The sequence below is a fragment of the Pygocentrus nattereri genome, chromosome 20 (genome assembly GCF_015220715.1).
Source record: "Pygocentrus nattereri isolate fPygNat1 chromosome 20, fPygNat1.pri, whole genome shotgun sequence".
NCBI lineage: Eukaryota > Metazoa > Chordata > Actinopteri > Characiformes > Serrasalmidae > Pygocentrus > Pygocentrus nattereri.
In genome coordinates this window covers 14,293,264-14,313,086 of record NC_051230.1, presented here as the reverse complement: position 1 = coordinate 14,313,086, position 19,823 = coordinate 14,293,264, and the positions used below count along the sequence as shown (strand labels likewise).

Here is a 19,823-nt window from a genome sequence, read left to right as displayed (position 1 = left end):
GCAACCACTCTTTTATGCAACTGGCACATATTTACATTTCTCGAAAATCTGTAATCCTACTCCACACCTGCATGTGCTGGGTTACCAAGTGGCCTTTTACCTTTCCATCAGATTGCACTTCCTTGTAAAACTAGTTTGCACATATGCATTTAACACAACATGGGCTAATAGTGAAAGACGATGAAGCAGAGAAGCCCCGCCCCCTTTAGACTGGGCGGGACTTTATCCAATCAAAACTAAAAACAGAGGCTGCGTCCAGAACCGCGTATTAAATAGTACATAAAATTACTACTCCAGTACTGTTAGTAGTACATCCATTAGTATATCATATAGAGTGCAGTACTATGTGGCCTTGGGATCGTGAAAGCATGTAAAAGCCTAAGCTGTGCTGTAATAATACTGGTATATTTTTATTCCTTTTCTTCGTTGTCTTAATATTATCCTCCTAATTTGAACCGTGTCTCAACATCCAGGTCTTAACTGAAACCTCTTCATAATCTCCCTGGGTGTCTGCCGTCTGATAACGGATGAAAACACTTCAGATGAGCTCTAGCTCTGACTTAAATAAGGCCAATTCAACAAATCTCCCACGCAGTTTCTCTACGTTTCAGACAAAACAAGCGTGGCCCGAGAGTGAGGCGGCCGTGGAGGTGAAGCCCACACGGTCTGGCTCGTAGTGGAAACGGCTCGGTTTGGCGTTGGCTGGCCGCCTACCTGCCTCAGCGGGTAACCGAAGCGAGATGACGGTAAATTACGGAGAGAGGAACCTCAACCCAGCATGTGAAACACCCGAGCTGTGTTTTCACCCCGCTCCAAAGCCCTGTCGTCCTCTAGGAAGCCAAGGTGGGAGAGCTTTTCCCTCCTCTGAAGAGTTACAGCCAACGTGTCCTAATTCTCTAGCCCACTGCTAGCCTAGCTGTTCCAGCACCGCCGAAATAACACAGACTGTTAACTAGCTAAGGCACTTCTCTCCTCTGCTGTAGGTTAAAGAGCTAGTTAGGTAGTTATTTATAGCGGTTTTCAACTTCTCCCCCTACATTAAGACTCATTTCGAGCACCAAGCTTATTTGGCCAGCCATGTTCGTCCCTACAGCGGTGGAATAACGTTAGCAGCGGCGACGGTTACCTTAGAACAGGATTTAAACACAGGGTTTTTACTGCTATCTGAAAAGCGCTGCTCTGATGTAACGCTGGGTTTACTCACCCATTTCCGAAGCTGCTGGTCACGTAGTTAAGAGCAAATCCATCCAGTGACATGAATACGATCGCGAGCGGGACCGATGGCAACTCTGCAATCCGTCAAATTGAACGATGCACTTAACAGAAGACGATGTTTATCGGCGTAAAATGGCGTCAAACGAAATCTCCGATGAGATTATAGAGGTGGGGGGAGCCAAACAGTCGATGAGGAGTCGATAAGAGGACAGGAAAAAATCGTAGCTAACGTTAACGTCGACGCTGATTTGCGCCGAGGCTGCGGCTCGCTGTACGTACAGATTTAAGCAGAAACTGATCTCTGCTCCAGCTTGTCTGCCGAGCTTAGCTGCAGAAAACCCCGCCGTCTCGCTGCCCACAGAACTGCATTGCTTCTCTCTCAAATCCCAGACTTGTGTGTGTGTGTGTGTGTGTGAGAGAGAGAGAGAGAGAGAGAGAGAGAGAGAGAGAGAGGGAGGGAGAGGGGGGGCAGTGTTCGAGTCTTTTCCACTGCGGAGAAAACACGCGCGTTAGTATCCTCAGTATCCAAAGTCCCGCTCGTTTAGCACCACAGGCGTGCAAAAATAAAACAAGTAAAAAAAAAACCTGTTCTGATATTCCCTCCCTTTTGGGTTGAGTTCGGTCAGACTTTGCCTACAAAGTACGGCGTCTCGCTTTTTCGCGTTGCCTCCGACTGTGTCTCAGTTCATCCGCAATATGTCTAGTTTTTCGATTCTTGGCTCTTTTTGATAACGATCTCTTCCAGAAATACGCACTCCAGTCTGGGTTAGAGCACGAGTGGATTGCTCGGTGGCGTGATTTTTTGCCACCTGTATTCCGTCAAGCCCCGCCCTCCTGTGCTACGAGTGGCGCTCGTCTCGCTTACGACGCTAGGATTGGCTCGTCATTCAAGCCCTCAAGCAGCCCGCCTTGCGAGTACGAACTACTAGCCAATCCCAGCGCAGGAAGGCGGAGTAACCTCAAAACAGGTGGGAAAAATCTCGCGGCTGCTCAGTGGTGCCCTCTAGCCGTCAGCTCCGGAGCAGCTACAACACACCAGTTAGCAGCTACACTGTTACTGCTAATTACAACGGATGTGTTTCTAATACACATAAATCAACATTAAGCTTTTTTCAGTTAAGTAGTTCAGTCCTAAGGCTGTTTCTGTTGCGCCAAAACGATTTAATTTAAAAAGTTACTGTGGTGGATGGCATTAAAGGGGGATTCCACCGATATGTCAGAATTCATCCTTACATGGTTGAGGTTTAAGCCAAGTCATTCTGAGTGGTTTGGTGTGAAATGCTCCCTTCTAGAGAAACTTGCTGAGTCAGAATTGTTCACAGCTTTGGTGATAAGAACTACACACCAGAAAGGTTTAATGCCTCTAAAAGCTGCCGCATAGAAAATTGAAAAAAAAAAAAAAAAGAATCAGAAATCAAATCAGAGATGTACATGCAGAGCAAATTTTATTTAGCAGATTTACCACTATTTTACATTTATCAGCGTATAAAAATCTGAGGTTTACTAGCCATTTTGGATAGCAAATAAAATGTCAATGTTGTAGACATTGTAGCCTCTGGTTCATATCACCAGCACAGTAATGAGTTTCTCTGCAGTGTACCGGTGTTTTACATCTGAACAGTAGTTTGAAATTTTGGTGGAATTCCCCTTTACATCTATGTGTTTCCTTGCAAGTGATAGCCTAACATAAAAGCATCAGGCACTGATTGATTGTAACACTCCTACCAATTCAGTGTCTGTTTAGTTATTGTCTTTGTTGTTATATTTAAAGTGTCAACAGCTATAAACAGTCATTTATTAAGGCATGAGTGTGGGAAATAAGACATAATGAGATATAACATGTGGATTGACAGTCTTACTGCTCCTTATTTCAAGCATTTACTTTGAGGATTTACCTTTTCATAATGTAGCTGGTTCATAACATTTTATAGCTTCTTACCTCATTATTTCCAACTCTGGCTTGGTGCCATTATTGCAGCGCTGGTAGTGGCGCCAAAAATGGGTGTAACAGCAACACACAGGGCGTGAGGAGAAGAGGCTCTCCTTAGATTAAGGCACATTGGATTGTTAAAGGCCCCATATCCTACATTTTTTCAGCCATAATGTCTTTAAACATTACATTTTCTGAACTTGGCTTTTAAAAAAAGTTGTAAAACTGTGCCTTTAGTACTATATGTAAATCCCCTCTGTTTGGGCCAAAATACTCATTATAACTTTACCATGAATGCACGGAGCTTAGCTGCTGTAGGTTGAATGTATGGAAAAGTGTTGTTTTTGTGACATCACAAATAAACAAAAAAGTTAAATCATGCTGTTTTTTGCCACTTAGTATCTATATATGGACTGGAGAGTGAGTGTTCTGGACCTTTCCCAGCATGTATGTACTGTATCAAAGCCTTTAATAACCAAAAAAAGACCCCCCAGAAATCTCAGTTTTCAATGTTAGGAGCCTTAACACTTGCCCATTTTCATGCATATTTATCCTGAGCTTTCATTAATTCTTAATTTTATTTCTTATTGAGTTTCATTGTTTTAATGATTATGATTTGACGAGTTGGATTTCTCTTCTCTTTATGATCTAGTCAATAATTTTGATGAGCATTAGCTCATAAAATAAGTCCTTGGCTGTGATGTTAACTCGCTGTGGCTACAAATGCAATTTAAGACACTTAACAAGAGCAATGGAGGTTCAGGGGAAAAGAATGGATGCCGACTGGGTAATTAATTTTCCTCTAGCCTCTGTTTTCATCTCAGTCTACACAGTTCACCTCCCTCACTCCACAGATTGGATGTGGGCTTATATGTGAGGCTTGTATTGATTGTGAGGGGTTTTGTAATGATACACTGAGACCTCTTCAATATAGAGGTCAGCTGCTGTTCCCTTGACAGCCAATCAATGTGTTGACTGCGTTAGTAAATAATCCTCGTAGGTCAACCCAGAAAATCACCCAGACTGGCAGCAATGCAAAGAGGTCTGCCAATGTTTTTGCACCGCAAATGTTGCCATGGATACCACATGCAAGGAGTTCAGAGACCCCAGTGGTCTACATAGACTATACATTTTTAATTTTCTCAACACAGAGAGCCGAGGTGTTTTTTCAGCCTATTGTGTGCAGAACAGATGTGTTGTTTCTTCTTGAAATATGTGCTCACTATGGCTGTAACTGCAATTGAATGAAAAGGGGTGCATGCACACCTGGGTCACTTTTCAGGTTCTATAACAGCAGTTTGAGCCTCAGAGGTGTCAGTACGTTCCTCATTCTGATGTGTGACTTAACCAGTGTGTGAAATACCCACAATGACTGTATGCACAGTACATGCATCAGCTGAAAGCTGTGCAAGCATTTGTTTTCATGCAGTAACTGTCAAGATTTGGTCCATTCCCACAGTTACTGCGCTGAAAAAAAGAGCTGCTTTAAATGTAAATGACTCAGTTGTGTCGACTGCTTGCACACGAATGCAATATATCAACAGTCTTGTTTTTCAGTTTACTTACTTTTCACAAGGATTGTGCTGATGTCACACATTGTGTTCCTGTGCAACCACTTCATGCAAGTTCAATTCACTGCTTTCTTGGTAACATTTTATTTATAATTTGCTGTGTAACATAAACATAATCATGCCATAAACATGGCTTAGCAGACGTCATATATTGTCATAAGTTGTTATGATAGATTACATTCAGTAATATAACAATATCATGTTTACCATTACTATTAATTGTCACAGCATAGTGTTTGATGTTGTGACGGCTAACTATAGTAATGAGGTCGTAAAGACCTTAAAGCCATTAATAAGCATTTATAACACATAAATAAAAAGGCCTGTTGTTTGCCAAATACTGAGCTCATATTAATTGATGCTGCCAAACTTTTGATGTTTACTGATCTTACTTTGTCTTCTTCATCAGTTAGCATTAAACATTAAACCCGTGTTATAACAGCTTATTAATGATTAATGAAATGTTTGTGACCATTTCTAAGCACTTTTTAAAGAAAGTCTTTCGTGTAACTCTCTGTTGAATATATATACTTTATATTCATATATATCTTCCTGATGATAAAAAAGGAATAACTTTATCTAAAATGATCTAACTGAATAAATTAAAAGACTGGCGACCTCTCCAGGGTGTTTCCTGCCTTCTGCCCAATAACTGACCTAGAAGAATAAGTGGCCTAGAAAATGTGTGCATGTGAATAGATGAAAGGTGATCTCTTACATTTGCTCTGTACTATAACATCAAACATTATGACATCTGTCATGAAAATGAACTGCAATGGTGATCCGACACTGTTATATTACCAAACTCATGACAGCACATGACATCTGCCATAATATGTTCAAGGCATTGTTGGGTCAATAGTTATGTAGCAGGGTTCATAAAAACCTGATAAGCAGAAACAAAGATCATGAAAACTCATCTTTATATGAGAATCAATAAGAACTGTGAAACCACACTAGCTTTTAACATGAGTATAAAACAGAATATTGTCATTAAGCTTCGTGCGCCAATATCGCCCCAACTTTCTTCTTAAATTTGTTCTTGAGAGTCTACCTCAGATTCATGATGTGTCCTTAAACCACAGAACTGTGTGCACTTTTGTGTTCTTGAGGGTGTGTAGATTCTGTTCTTACCTAAAAACAAATCTCAAATAAGAAAACATTAGTTAGAGTCTTTGTGAAAACTGCGTAAGTGGATTTAAGAAGAAATTTCTTTTAAAGAACATTTGGTGAATGAGGCCCATAGATTTGAATCATTCTTGGGAAACTCTTTCTAATAACTCTCGATAAGTCATGCACCTTTTGTTCTGAAAGTGTATTTGACCTACAAGCACAATTATGTCAGTCATCTCTAATTTGCTCAGTAAGTCAAGGCATGAATCATTCACCACAACCCCATTTTCAGAGAAGGTAGCCCACGATTTTATCTATTCACAGTCAGTTTGGGTCAATCATGGTGTCTAATAAAAGGCAAGAAATGACTGTGGTCTTAAAGCGCACAGCTGTTCTTCAGAAGTCAACTTTAAATGTGCTGGTATTTCAGGAGAGAGACACTTTCAACTCATTAGTATGTCATTCAAGGGAAGGAGCACGCAAGCCTGACTGTGTTGATTTGGTTTCTCAGATTCACTCAACATCTGCCCACTCGCTACCAAACCGAACAGTTGTGGAATGAATCATCTCGAGCTCCACAGGGAGCAGAATGACTGCAGCATGAATCCAGCTAGCTGCGTCTTGCTCCTGAGCGTGTTTTCTGATTCTGAGAAGGTTCTTTTGGTCTATCTGCAAAAATAAAGTTCCAAAATGATTTGTTTTATAATATGCATCCAGATGAGATTTATAATAATGGCAAAAGCACATGATCAACCATGCAATCCATTTTACTCATGTTGCAATTTGGATGGTGAGTTGATCTCTAATTGTGCATGCATGGAGAATAAGATTTATGGCCTACAAAGAAAGCATGCAATGCATGGAAAATGTGGAATAAGATAGAGATTTGTGCATTTGTCTTGGTCGAATGCAGTTATTACCTCTTGCTTGACCCAATTACAGCATATTTACCTAGGTTTTTTTTTCTTCATTTAACCAGAGTGTCGTTGTATATGCCAGCTTACTTTGTACTGAGAAAAAAAAGTGTTCTGGATAATTCTATATCTCATTTAGTACAATGCTATCCCATCTATTAGAATTAGCTGTCTCCAAATCGCATTTGTGTCACGAAACCACCCAGAAAATCATTTTGTAATTTGAGGACACCAGCTTCGACAGCAGTTGGGGAAATTTATCTGATGGGGTTAGTGCACCAAACCACAAATGTGTTTATCAAAGTCAGAGGAAGTGGGCGTTCGCAAAAAGAAAAGAGCCTGAGCCTACCACTTCCTGTTAAGATGGGAAACTTCTGATGGTGTTATAAAGTGTACAGTAAACAAGTCAAACAAAAAGGCATTGAAAAGGAAACCAGGCCTGAAAACGATCCTGAAAGCAAAGCTTTAGATGCATGTGCACATTAAATGTGTCTTTAGCCAATGCATTGACCTCATGAACATGGAGTGCATGTATGAAATAATAAATTGTCATGATTGACTTTCAAATCCTCTTTTATTCCAAAGACTTGAGTATCAGTTGCAAGGGTAATTTTCACTGAATTTCACACTTGCAGGACTGAGAAAGATGTGACAGAAACTGTGAACTAAAACGCTGTTCCTGTTACTAACACCTGTCAGTCTGCTAATTAGCCTCGCAATCACAGAATGTAACTTGAGCATTTTATTCATTTGACTGGCACAGCTACTGTCCCTTGCACACAGATGGTTGAACACTAAACCGATTTTTGTGGATTTCTCCAAAGCAAATGTGGATGGAATGAAATTATAAATAGTAGCAATCATAGTTGGGATGGTAAAGGGGGGTGACAGTTTTAATGAGTAAGGAAGCCCCCCTCTTAAATCAAGCTATGCTCATTAATCAAATGTTGTTTATTAGGAGTGTATATGTATGTATGTATGAATATATATATATCATATTGCTACATCGCTACAGGTAATATATATAAAATCAGTCCTTATTTTAACATTATGAGCATTACATCTAAAACTCAGAACGCTCATGCAGGCTCACTGGTTTTTCTAGTGAATAGTCTTATTCATGTTGTAGATATTGTGACCTCTGGTTCCTATCACCACCACTGTAAAGAAATCTGAGTCTCTATACTACACACACACTTATATATATATATTTGCCAAGGCACACATCCTTGTACAAATAAGTGATGTTATAAAAGACTCATAAGCAATATAAAAACAGCTAAGATGCACCTAGATGTGACAGTGGTTTCTACTAAACAGGGCAAGAAGAAGAACATGATAAGTTTCGCTGCTGTGTTTCGATCTTTCATTTTTGCTCTGTTTGAAATCTTTACTGTCCTATTGCTCACAACTGCCATATGCATGGAGTTACTGTAACTGTCACTTCATGTTTTTTTTAGATCAAAACTTCAGGTAAACAGCTGGCCTATACAAAAAACTGACACTTTTTTGACAATATTTACGAATGAATTTGGTTGTCATAGGTATGTGAGTAGACACAGATTTCAGTGAAGTGTGAATCTCTGTGGACAGATTTGAGATGTTTTCTCTGGATCTTAGCCTGGCTCACACCTACACGTCTGTTCCCATTCTCAAGCATTTGGAACACGAATCTCAAGAAGAACAAGCAACATATACATTTTGATTTATATTGATTATGTATTTGTCGGTTTATTTCGCAGTCCTGTCTCCTAATACTACCCTGGATAAGGATTTTATGTTCTGAAAAATGTCTGACAGTGAGGTGTTTTTGAAATGGACAATAGCGACCTCTGCAGGGAGGAGGTGCGAAAGAGTGCCAGTTATCTGCGGAAGATATGGCCACCGATATAAACCAGTTACGGTGTTTGGAGGGGTCTGCCCATAATATGCATTGTTCATTTTAGTAGAAATTGTAGTAATCGTCACGCTCGCGATAAGCCCATTCTCCGTTTTAAGAGAAGACAGTCTTCTATTTTACATAGCTTATATTACTTTTATCAGACAAGGCATGACTGGAAAAAGAAACAAGTTCATCACGAGATAACTTTAATGAGAGCTTCATTGGCTATTTGGCGAATGCAGGATTTCACGCAGCCATGCGTAGTTTCGCTGATCTGTATGTAATGCGGTTCGCTGAGTTGTCGAGTTTATGATTTGTAGATCAGAGGATCTGCGCGCACGTCCCGTCTCAGGAACGTTCCCTTAGACGTTTGTTTACCCCGGATGTATTTGGAGCGCTTTAACTGAGCAGCAGCTTCAGCAGCTCGGCTTTTCACAAAGGGCTCGCATCATGGCTTTGGACGTGAAGTCCAGAGCGAAACGATACGAAAAGCTGGACTTTCTTGGAGAGGGTCAGGTAACGCCCAACACGAAATGTGTTTTATGTGCCCACCGAAGTGATCCTAGTGCAGCTTTGTCGGTAAAATCAAGAAAATTGGGTTCCGTTAGCTTAGCAACGCAGCCGCCGAGTGGCAGCATTAACGTTATAAGTCACCGTGACGCCGAATTAACCGATAACGTTACAATTCAGTGTCTGCGCTTCCCTTCACTCTGTGGAAATTTCATTAAATCGACAGAGTAAATCAAAGGAGTAAGAGGTGGACGAATCATGTACTTGAGTTAAAGTAGAGATACTCGAGGTAAAATATTACTCCAGTAAAAGTAGAAGTCCTTAGTCTAGACCTCAACTTGAGTAAAAGTACAAAAGTATTTGCCTTCAAATGTGTCAAAAGTAAAAGTACTAAAAGATTAAGTATGACTCTGATGTCCTGTTATCAATTTTATAACAAGACTCGCTTCATGAACTCATTTCAGGTGAAAGTCCTCCAGCGTCTCTCTTGGTCTTTTAATAGAACGTCATTAATTAGTGACGCTGACGTCTATTAAAATGATCATAAGCTCAAAACACTGAAGGTAAACAGTTTCCATCAGGGAGAACCGAGTGGCTCTGAAATCACTTTTACAAACAAGCCAAGTTTCAGTTTAAGATTACTTTGTAAATTAGTTGATCTGTAGGCCTCTGTTCATAAACATAAACTAACAAACTAATTTACTATAAAATGAAAGTTTTTGTATGAATTCAGAAAAAAAGAAACGTGCCAGTCTCGACTGCATGTGTGGACATATTTCTATATTGTGCTCTATTTACACAAAGTTAGGTTAGTTCATCATGCAGCTAGACGTACGTGCTCCCAGATTTTTATGCTGCTGCACTGATGTTGAACCGTGTGCTGCACTGGGTCGGTATGACCAACAGGTCAAAACAAGCTCAGAACAAAGTGACCGCTGTGCCCTGATTGGTGTTCTTGCTTTGTGCTTCTTTTGTTTTGACATGTTACATTTTTACACACACAGAAACCAAAAGGAACGACAGATTTCTCAAAATGTAGTGGAGTAAAAAGTCAGATATTTGACTTTGAAATGTAGTGGAGTGAAAGTAAAAAGACAACCAAAAAGGAAATACTTAAGTGAAGTACAGATACACGAAAAAAAACTGCTTAAGTACAGTAACTAATTACATTTACTTAGTTGCTGTCCACCACTGCAAAGTAGTAACTAGTTTACTGTAGTTAAGTAACTTTAATTTGGCGGAATGAATTGCTAACATCTCCCATTGCCCATGTGTCATTGTCAGTGTTTTATTGTAGGCAAGACGTTTGTTTATACAGCACGTTTCATACACAAAGGCAGTACACTGTGCTTCAAATAAATAAAAGCAAAAAGGAATGTCATGTCAAAATGGAAAAAAAACAAAATGCTTACGAGTGGGGAAAAAAGACAGTAGCTTATCAAACAGATAATTAAAAGGAAGTAGAAAGTACATAAAAGTCAAATAAAAACATAAGCAAATTAAAGGGCTTAAGTGTCATTTAAAAAGTCCATTTAAAAAGACCGTAAATTTTAGAGCTCAGTCATAAGCCATGAAAAGAGAAATAGATTACAAATCACTACATTTGGGGCACATCACAGATCTTATGGAAGTTTATTCCAGTTAAACGTAGCATGACCGCTAAGAGCTTCTTCCCCAGGTTTAGTTTGTTTTTAGACCAGATCATTTATAAAATTAAAGAACCTTAATAGTTGACTGATTTTATCTGGTAAGCATCGTTGTGACCTACTCAGTAATTGAAGAGTGTCTGGATCAGTTTTTTGGTAAATGGTTTTATTTCTAGGATGGACATTGTTGAACTAACCGTTCCTCTAGGGCCAGGTATCGAAATGGACTACTTTTATAGTATCAACTGAATTACTTCAATACTGAAGAGTATTAAAGTATTCCCTGTCATTCAGTACCAAATTTCAATTCCCAAGTTTTCAGTCTTATAGGCATCCGTGCTTGTTTCAAAATCCAGTGTTGATTTGCTGTCTAAACTGCATTCTATAAGCATGTTTTCACTGTCAGTGCTTCTCAATTAATTAGCCTTTCACTGTGGTCTGTAAATACGCCCAGTTTCTGCAGTTCAGTTCTAGTTTAAGCCACACCTGCTTAGGTATGGAGAGAAGTGTTGTTTAGGAATCAATATCGTGATAGTTGTTGTGTCAGTATTGATTGTTTTTGAGTCTCATTATTTTTGTGCTCTATTGATGGCTTTATGGTTACCACGTCACATATATTATTGCTGTAATGATTAATGATTTGATATGATACAGTGGTGTCTTCAATACATTTTTGATACAAAAAAAACAGAGGTGGTTTAAAATATGCTTTATAAGTAATTGTAAAATTTTCAGTTTAGTACAGTAACAGTTTAGTACTTACAAAAGTACAATATTTGAACCAAAAGCTGTGCCTTAGGTCCAAATCTAATGGACTAGCCCCAAGCTTATATGTTAACCCCAAGCTGCCATGATGGCTAGAATAAACCTTTTAAAAAATGACTCTTCAAGGGTTCTTTAGTAAAGGCGGTGCTTCCATGTAGAGCCATAAGCAGTCTAAGAACCATTTAAATGCATAAATGGTTTTCCTCTATAATGGAAAGCCAAATAAAAACCGCTTAAAAATGTAAAGATTCTGTGAGAAAAAAGCAAAAAAAAGTTTTTGTAGAAAGAGTTGTTGTTTGTTGTTGTAAGTATTGTTACAAGTCCAAGAATCATGTTCAGTATTATTTGGAACCTTTTTTATTAAGAATAAATGTGTATAATTGTTTTGCTGCATATTCCAACATGGTGCATTACGTTGTTACATTCTTATCATTTAACCCGTGTTTGTAGAGGCAGTTCTGTGCTTTGAGGTCATTCAGGGTTAGCTGACATAAGGCCTGCTGTATTTACCAGGATGGTGGTGTCTTTCATGAAAGATTTAGCTTGTTGTATATGTTTTCATCACATCTACTGTTGTTCTATGACCTTTGCAGTTTGCCACTGTTTACAAGGCAAGAGACAAAACTACAAATACCATTGTCGCAATCAAGAAGGTAAGATGTACTCTTTTAGTATTGATTATGGAGTAATGATCAGAATAGCTTACAATTAGCATTTATGTACATGTATAATTTTTATTTTGTATCATCTTCAGTTTGGCAGCTCTGTAAACATCTTGATTTTTCTTCGTAACAGATTAAAGTTGGACACAGAGCAGAGGCCAAAGATGGTATGTGCACTGGCCTACGCTATTTGCTTCAGATAATATTGCCATATTTTGTTTGTTTTTGTCTCACGTCGGCTTCTCATCTTGTCTTTCAGGCATCAACAGAACAGCTCTCAGAGAGATTAAGTTGTTACAAGAGCTAAGCCACCCAAATATTATTGGAGTAAGTAGTATGACAGAGCTGTGTAGTGAGAGTCGAGCAGTATTAGCCACACAAAGCGAAGCCTTTGAATATAATGCATATCAAAGTACTTACACTTGTGCTTTAAGGTTAATCATCTTTTCTTTCAATGCTTCTAAAGCTTCTTGATGCCTTTGGACACAAATCCAACATCAGCCTCGTGTTCGACTTCATGGAGACGGATCTGGAGGTAAACATGGGACCGGATTTGCCAGCATTTACATGTCAACTACATGAGTCCTAAGCCTCTCTGTGTGCTTTTGTCATACTATTTAAAACTGGCCCCTTCAGACTTTGCATTCAGCTTGAGTACTAATTGGATTTTAGCAGCAAAAAGCAAAAACGGAGTAGAGGAAAGGCAGATGGCCCCTCCTAATGGTACTTTAAAAATCAATATGGCCTCTTTTATCACTTTAACTAAACAGCTATTATGAAATTAGAGGGCAGATGCCAAAAGCAGGCAAATGATTTTATGAAGATGAGATGTGATAGCAAAACATGGCACATGTTTATTTTTAACCTGTTTTAATGGTTGTAATGTGGGTTTACAGAGTGCTTGTTTACTGAGGGCCTTTTTTCTGTGGCTGTTTGCTGTTTGGAAAGAGTTTGTTGCTGTGTATTAGTGAAAATGTACTAGCTGATTGGATTGAGTCTGGATTAGAAAATGAAACTTTTGCTCTTATGAATTTTCTGTACTGCCAGTTCTCAACTGACCTTGCAGAGTTCTGACAAGCCCCGCCTGCCTCGTTACTGTTATGTCCTTTTAACTTTCAGCTCAGGCCTCCTGGTAACATTAATAGCACTTGTGCTAAGAGACGTTTAGTAGCACAATGAACATCTAAAAGTACACGGGATAAAACAGTACAGTGTTCAGTGCACACACAAATGTTTGAGAATCAACAAAATATTGTTGGTTAATTTGAAACAACAATAAAAAAAATTGTTACCGCCTCTATTGTTACCACCCCATGATTGTTCTGAGGACTTTTGTCTTTTGCTTAATGGAGAAAGAGAGGGTTGCAGAGAGGGTTGTTAAGCAAACACTGGCTGAGTTGTCACTCATTGTTTTACAGATGGTCAATTGTAAAATGGAGGTTTGCGTATTTATTTGGCTTGCAAAGGAACTGAATTACTGTGCAACGTAAAATGGAAACAAAACTTGTACAACAGTATCATACAGTTTTTCTTTTTTTAATGATGTGATTTGTCTGTGCTGAATATGCTCTTTGAACATCACATTCACAAATCTACTTCGAACTGATCAGTCCAGAAGGCTGATAATAATGCACAAGTCATTATGAAATGTAGGCTTATTCATAAGAATGTTAGCATTTTTAGGAAGGAAATGTGGTTAATGATTTTTTTTTCTTTCATCATCAGGTGATCATAAAGGACACTAGTCTTGTACTGACACCAGCCAACATCAAGGCGTACATCCTGATGACCCTGCAGGGTCTAGAATACATGCACAGTCATTGGATCTTACACAGGGTAAGTACAGGTTATAATAGGACATTTTCTCTCTTAACATCAAGAAATCCAGAAATTTCAATTCATTGTCTCTTTCCTCTCTTCCAGGATTTAAAGCCCAATAATTTGCTACTAGATGAAAATGGGGTCCTGAAACTTGCTGATTTTGGATTGGCAAAAGCCTTTGGAAGCCCTAATCGAGTCTATACACATCAAGTAGTGACCAGGTATGACCACCTTATTGTAGCTGTAACTGCATGTGCATGAAGTAAGAATGTGGGACTGAATAATTGGTTGGAATTATTGCCTTTATTTCCAATATCAAGCTGATGATGATAATACATTGGCCATCAATTTACACCGTGGTGCACTATGTCAGGATCAGAGAGCACTTTGAGATTCAGCCCCAATGTGGGAAAGGGAATGTTAGCTTGGTGCTAAATAAGACTTGCAGGGTTAATTTAGTGACCAAAAGGTACTTATAAAATGCAGATTTTTGCAAAAAAAAAAATTGGCTTATGTTAATTATCATGCAACAAATAGATAAGTTCATGCAGTGGCTGTAATGTACAGTGATGGACGACTGAAAAGTCTTCAACTCTGCTTTGTGTCATGCCTAAGAACACCCTTGTGTTAAAACTGGAGCAATGCACAGCTTCTCGTGGCTTGTTGCTTCATTTTCTGCCTGGGGAAAACATACTTTCATATAAAAGGGCGCAATTTTTTTTTCTTTCTGTCGCATAGCAAGAATGTGATTGTATGTGTATGTATAAAGTAATAAGGGACTCTATATATTTATTAATAAAGACCTTTGTTTATATTGTGGCCTAATCAAGTATCAGCTCAGTAATGCATGTGACCAAGTGTTTAAAATGAGTACTGCAGTCCAAATGGAAAATATTGGAGTTATCTGCCCCTGCCCCCTCCTCACCAGACTCAAAGCTCATGCAGGTTGCCAGGTTGAGGACACTGAACCTACACGAATGAGTGCAAGGTTAAAAAGAAACTTTTGACAGCATTACACTTTGACAGTGTCAAGTGATGTCACACACCAAGTCGATTAGCTGATGTATACATTTGCTATGTGTTCGTTGTTTGCAAAATATAAACCAGCTTTTGGATTTTTTTTATACCTGTGTTAACTAAATGCGTGGCTGGCAATGTATGGTAGCTAAAGTTAAGTCTGCCCACTGCACCAGAAATACTCTTGAATTCAGCTTCTTGTTTAACAGCTTTTTCTTTGAATTTGCCCATTCCACCTTAAATAGTGCAGGAGTTACATTCTGGCTGCTCAGCTTACTCTCCAGATCCTTTTTTGAATTTTCTTGTTTCCACTTTAAATGTGGCATCAGTTACATGAATTGCCAGAAGGAGGTACCAAAATGCAACTGCTGTAAGATTTAAGGTGTAACGGGAAAATTTGTCGCCTTGATAGTCCAGCTGCACACGGACTTCACGGTATAAATGTGAGTTCTCAAATGTTTAAATTACTTAAAATAATAAAATAGTCTTCAGCACTGGCTGAAGCTCAGTGCTTACCTGTTCAGGAGAAAATTAGCCCACTCTGCATCCATTTTAAAGTCCCTCTGGGCTCTAAGCTGTCTCCATCTTTCAAATGCATTGGCAATATTTAGTCTTGTACTATTGTCTTTGGTCATGGAACTTTTTAGAAGGATGCAGAGGCTTTTTAGGTTGGGATTCAGTTTGTTCGTTTGTTTGTTTGCATGCTTTGTTTAATATCTGGCAATCCAGGATGTTAAAATGCTAGTGGGAAACAGGCAGTGGGTGGGATCACAGCCCAAAACACACACAGACTAGAGAACATACTAGTTTGTAGCACTGTTGTCGGAGAACCCAGTATTGCAACTTTGTACGTTTCTTTAATCTCTGATGACACATCATGATTATTTTATGATTTAGTACAGTAAATATATTGCGTTTTATTCCTTTAATAGACTTTTATTTTGTTTTCATATCATTTTCATGATATTTCGGACTACTTTAGACTAATCGTTTGACAACAGTACGCCGCACACACAGTTTGGAGACCAACGGAGGAACAAGCAATGACCAGTTTGTAATATAGACCTATTGGGTATTTTTTATGGGTTTGAAAGTACTTTGATTGCATATAGATGCTCTACCCATATAGGTGAGCATGTGAATTTGTTTATATGTGTGTACATAAATTTTAATGTGTACAATTAAATGCACAATTATTGAATTTAACACATTTGGAACATAAAATGTGGCCTATGCAAAAGTTATGGCACATTTTATGCTGTATGTTTTTCCAGCATGTTGAACAAGTATGAAAAAGTAAACAATCACAAACAATAGAAAAATGGTACATTTAAGTTAGTTTACTTCAGAAAATATTAATTTAAATTCACCTTAAACTTCATATCTCCAAAAACGTTAAAGGAGGAGAAAACTTTCTTAACTTTTAATGGAAGAAGAATGCAGAAATTATGGATATTTTGGAACATTTTATTGGTCCATTCTTCATGATTTTGACACATGGAAAGGGAAACCGGTATTTTCCAAAATATGTCACAAAAATAAAAATGTCGTAAATGGAATGATATTCTTTTACAATTTGCAACTGAGAAATCTTTGTTTCAGATGGTACCGTTCTCCAGAGCTGCTCTTTGGGGCCAGGATGTATGGTGTAGGTGTGGATATGTGGGCTGTGGGCTGCATCCTTGCAGAACTCCTCCTCAGAGTAGGTGACATGGCCATTGGCCTTCACAGATGTTCTTGTTTTAAATGTTCATATCTGTTTTTGTTCTTTTTTTCTGTGTACTAAACTGATTTCGTACATTACAAGGTACCATTTCTGGCTGGAGATTCTGACCTGGATCAGTTGACGAAGATATTTGAAGCTTTGGGCACTCCAACAGAAGACACTTGGCCTGTGAGTACATTCTGTAGTGTGTATTTGTTTCTCTGTGGAGTTTATTTAGATGTCTGATAACAATCTAATTACTTCACTGATGGTCTGTTTTACAGGGAATGACCAGTCTCCCAGATTATGTGTCCTTCAAACTTTTCCCGGGCACTCCTTTGGAGCACATTTTCAGCGCAGCTAGTGACGACCTTCTCGAACTTCTGCAAGGCTTATTCACCTTTAACCCTTGCACGCGCCTCACTGCCTCAAAGGTATTGGACATTGGCTCAGATTTTAGCCCTGACATACATTAATGTCAAGGACTTTATGATGGATATCAGTTATACACTAGGATTATAGTTTAATCAGTGTCCAGGACATTAAAGCACTCTGACTGCTTTCTATTCAGGTGGCTTCCAGATGTTGTAGTTGGCTGTAAATGAGCATGATGCACGAATCTGCAGTGTGTTATTTGCTTGTATGTGTCTGTTGTGCGTCTGCATATTTAAGCACAGTCTTTTCTCAATGGACATTTTAGGCACTGAAGATGAGATATTTCAGCCAGAGACCAGCCCCCACCCCTGGACCTCAGCTCCCCCGACCAAACTCTTCAGCTGAAGCTCTGAAAGAAAAAGAAAACCTCACCATTGGCATTAAGAGAAAACGTGATGGTATTGAACAAGGTGAGAGAAACTGTTTTAATCAAGGCAATAATGATATTTGAGCTTCTGTCATCTCATGGTGAAAACCTTTCGTCCTAAGCTTGCAGTAAACTTCATGTAACGGGAACTAAATGAAATCGATCTACTGAACATATCCAGACATATTCTAGCACTAATTGTTGGTGTGGGGATACCACAATGCCTAATTGATGTATATGTTCTGGCTCTGTCTCAGTCTAGAGCAGTTTTGGAAAGATGTATTTCAAAAACTCCCCCAGGTCCTGGATGAGGCAGTAGCACCCAACCCATTGTTAAGTTTATTTAGCATCACTGAAGCACAAAAGGTATTTTAGTGTTGTCCTGTCCTTGTAAAACGTGTAATACATAAGTAGGCTGTGCAAAAGTTATAGCACATTTTGTAGTTTTTTTTTTTCCCCCTCAGTATGTTAAGCAGCAAATAAATAGAAAAACACTAAGTGGCCTCTTTAGAAGATTTAAGTGGCATTTTTGCAAAAGATTTTAACTTATTTTCACTCAAATAACTCAATAAAACGTGTCATTTGACATGCAATATGCACAAATTTGCATGTGACTGTGTGAGTACACATTTTTTCATTTTAATCTTATTCACATCTTATTCATTTTAATCCTTATCTGTGTATATACTTTCCTTTTACCACTATCACAGCATTAGTTAGAATAGGTAGGTTGGATGTACGCGGAAAAGTCAGGTTTCAGGTTAATGTAGCACTGCTACAGGATCATTGCGCTTTCTCTCAAATCTTTACTTAAGTTTACATAAATTAATAAACAGATTCAGAAACGAAAGAACTGCCGCTGAGCATGCTGAGTACTGTACTGTATGTTGAAGTGCTCCTGGAGCAGATGTTGCAGTGATTAGAAGTTCTGTTTAGCAGCAGGTCCCCAGCGCACTTTACAAACTCTAACCGCAGCATTATTTTGTCAAAAACATGTCACTTTCATTTGAGGAATACTGCCAACTTGCTTAAAATGGCAATGGAGTGCCACAGTACACTACAGATGTACTGTACAGATGGTTCTTTAAGGTTTCATTAGTAAAGAAAATGGTTCTCTATGGAACCTTGAACACTCAACAAATCCTTTTCATGATTAAAGGGTTCTTTGCATTGTGACATGGTTGTTCAGATTGATGGAAACTGTGCTAGATTATTGTATGTACTGACGTATTTCACCTGTACTATAATCAAAAAGAGTTAATAACTTGAAGTCCATGTGGTATTGAATACACATTAATTCATTTTTTCTTTATTGTTCAGGCACCCTGAAGAAAAAGCTGGTGTTTTAGGTGAGGAGGTTTGGAGAACCTGTCTGCCTTTGAGCCATGTGACCACTAGAGCTGCTGAAAACCTCCACTACTAATAGACACAGTGGTCAGCCATTCATTTAACCAATGATTGTGACTGCTGGCACAGACATATTTATGGGAACTTGAATAGTCCTTTTTCAGTTATTTTTTTATATGCTGTAAGTAATTAAATTATGAGAAACAAAATATATTGTTTTCTTTTCTGGCTAGTCATTGAATGTTACATAATGCGTTTATCTCATTTGACATCACATCAAAAAATTGTAAAGATTAAAATGTAAATTCCTTTTCCTATATTCACAAGATAGTGGAGAAGAAACATATCACTCACTTGCTATATATATATATATAATGTGTGTGTGTGTGTGTGTGTGTGTAAATATTTAATCTTTTTTTTTTTTTTTTTTTTTTTTTAAGGAATAGAAAAAAAATCTAAGTCATGCCTGTTGAATGTGACTGCAGAGTGCTAGGAACAGAGCAACAATTATTCAGTATTAGAAAAGAGGCTAAAATTTTTCAAACAAAAATCGTTTTGTTTTACTATCATTAAGATTTAATCAGATGTAAGCTGTAGAATTTAATTTGATTTGGGTATAATTTATATGAAATCGAGGACACCAAATTGTGTCTTTACTGATGATGTCTCAGTTGTTATTTATTTAGTTGCTTTCAGTCTTTCAGAGACAGGGTTTTATCCTGTCAGCTGCTGGTCTCTGGATTCAGCAGCTTCATTTGGCTGCTCTGGTTGCTAGGCAACCAGAATTTGGGCCCCACATGGCATGGGGATCTGTGAGTAGGATTCAGTAGCCCTGTAAACTGTCTGATAAAATAGGTTAAAATCATTTATCCTGCAGCTCTGTGTTACAATCCTGTGAAGTAAAATATCTCACCAGACTCTCC

General features: G+C 38.5%; 2 protein-coding genes across 2 annotated transcripts in view; one reads left to right on the top strand and one right to left on the bottom strand.

The window, feature by feature from the left end:
* Positions 1-2,003, bottom strand: part of setbp1 (SET binding protein 1) — a 55,634-nt gene extending 53,631 nt beyond the window's left edge. The window contains exon 1 of the mRNA XM_017691081.2: positions 1,205-2,003. The gene's annotated coding sequence lies outside the window, so the exon portion shown is untranslated. The remainder of the gene's footprint in view (positions 1-1,204) is intronic.
* Positions 2,004-8,984: 6,981 nt separating this feature from the next.
* cdk7 (cyclin-dependent kinase 7) lies at positions 8,985-19,111 on the top strand. The gene is made up of 12 exons (XM_017690974.2): positions 8,985-9,141; positions 12,140-12,199; positions 12,342-12,375; positions 12,468-12,535; positions 12,675-12,743; positions 13,934-14,044; positions 14,132-14,250; positions 16,649-16,748; positions 16,854-16,940; positions 17,036-17,185; positions 17,452-17,596; positions 18,874-19,111. Exons 1-12 carry the CDS (start codon positions 9,076-9,078, stop codon positions 18,900-18,902), a joined length of 1,038 nt encoding a protein of 345 aa, XP_017546463.1. The 5' UTR covers positions 8,985-9,075; the 3' UTR covers positions 18,903-19,111.
* Positions 19,112-19,823: the final 712 nt, after the last annotated feature.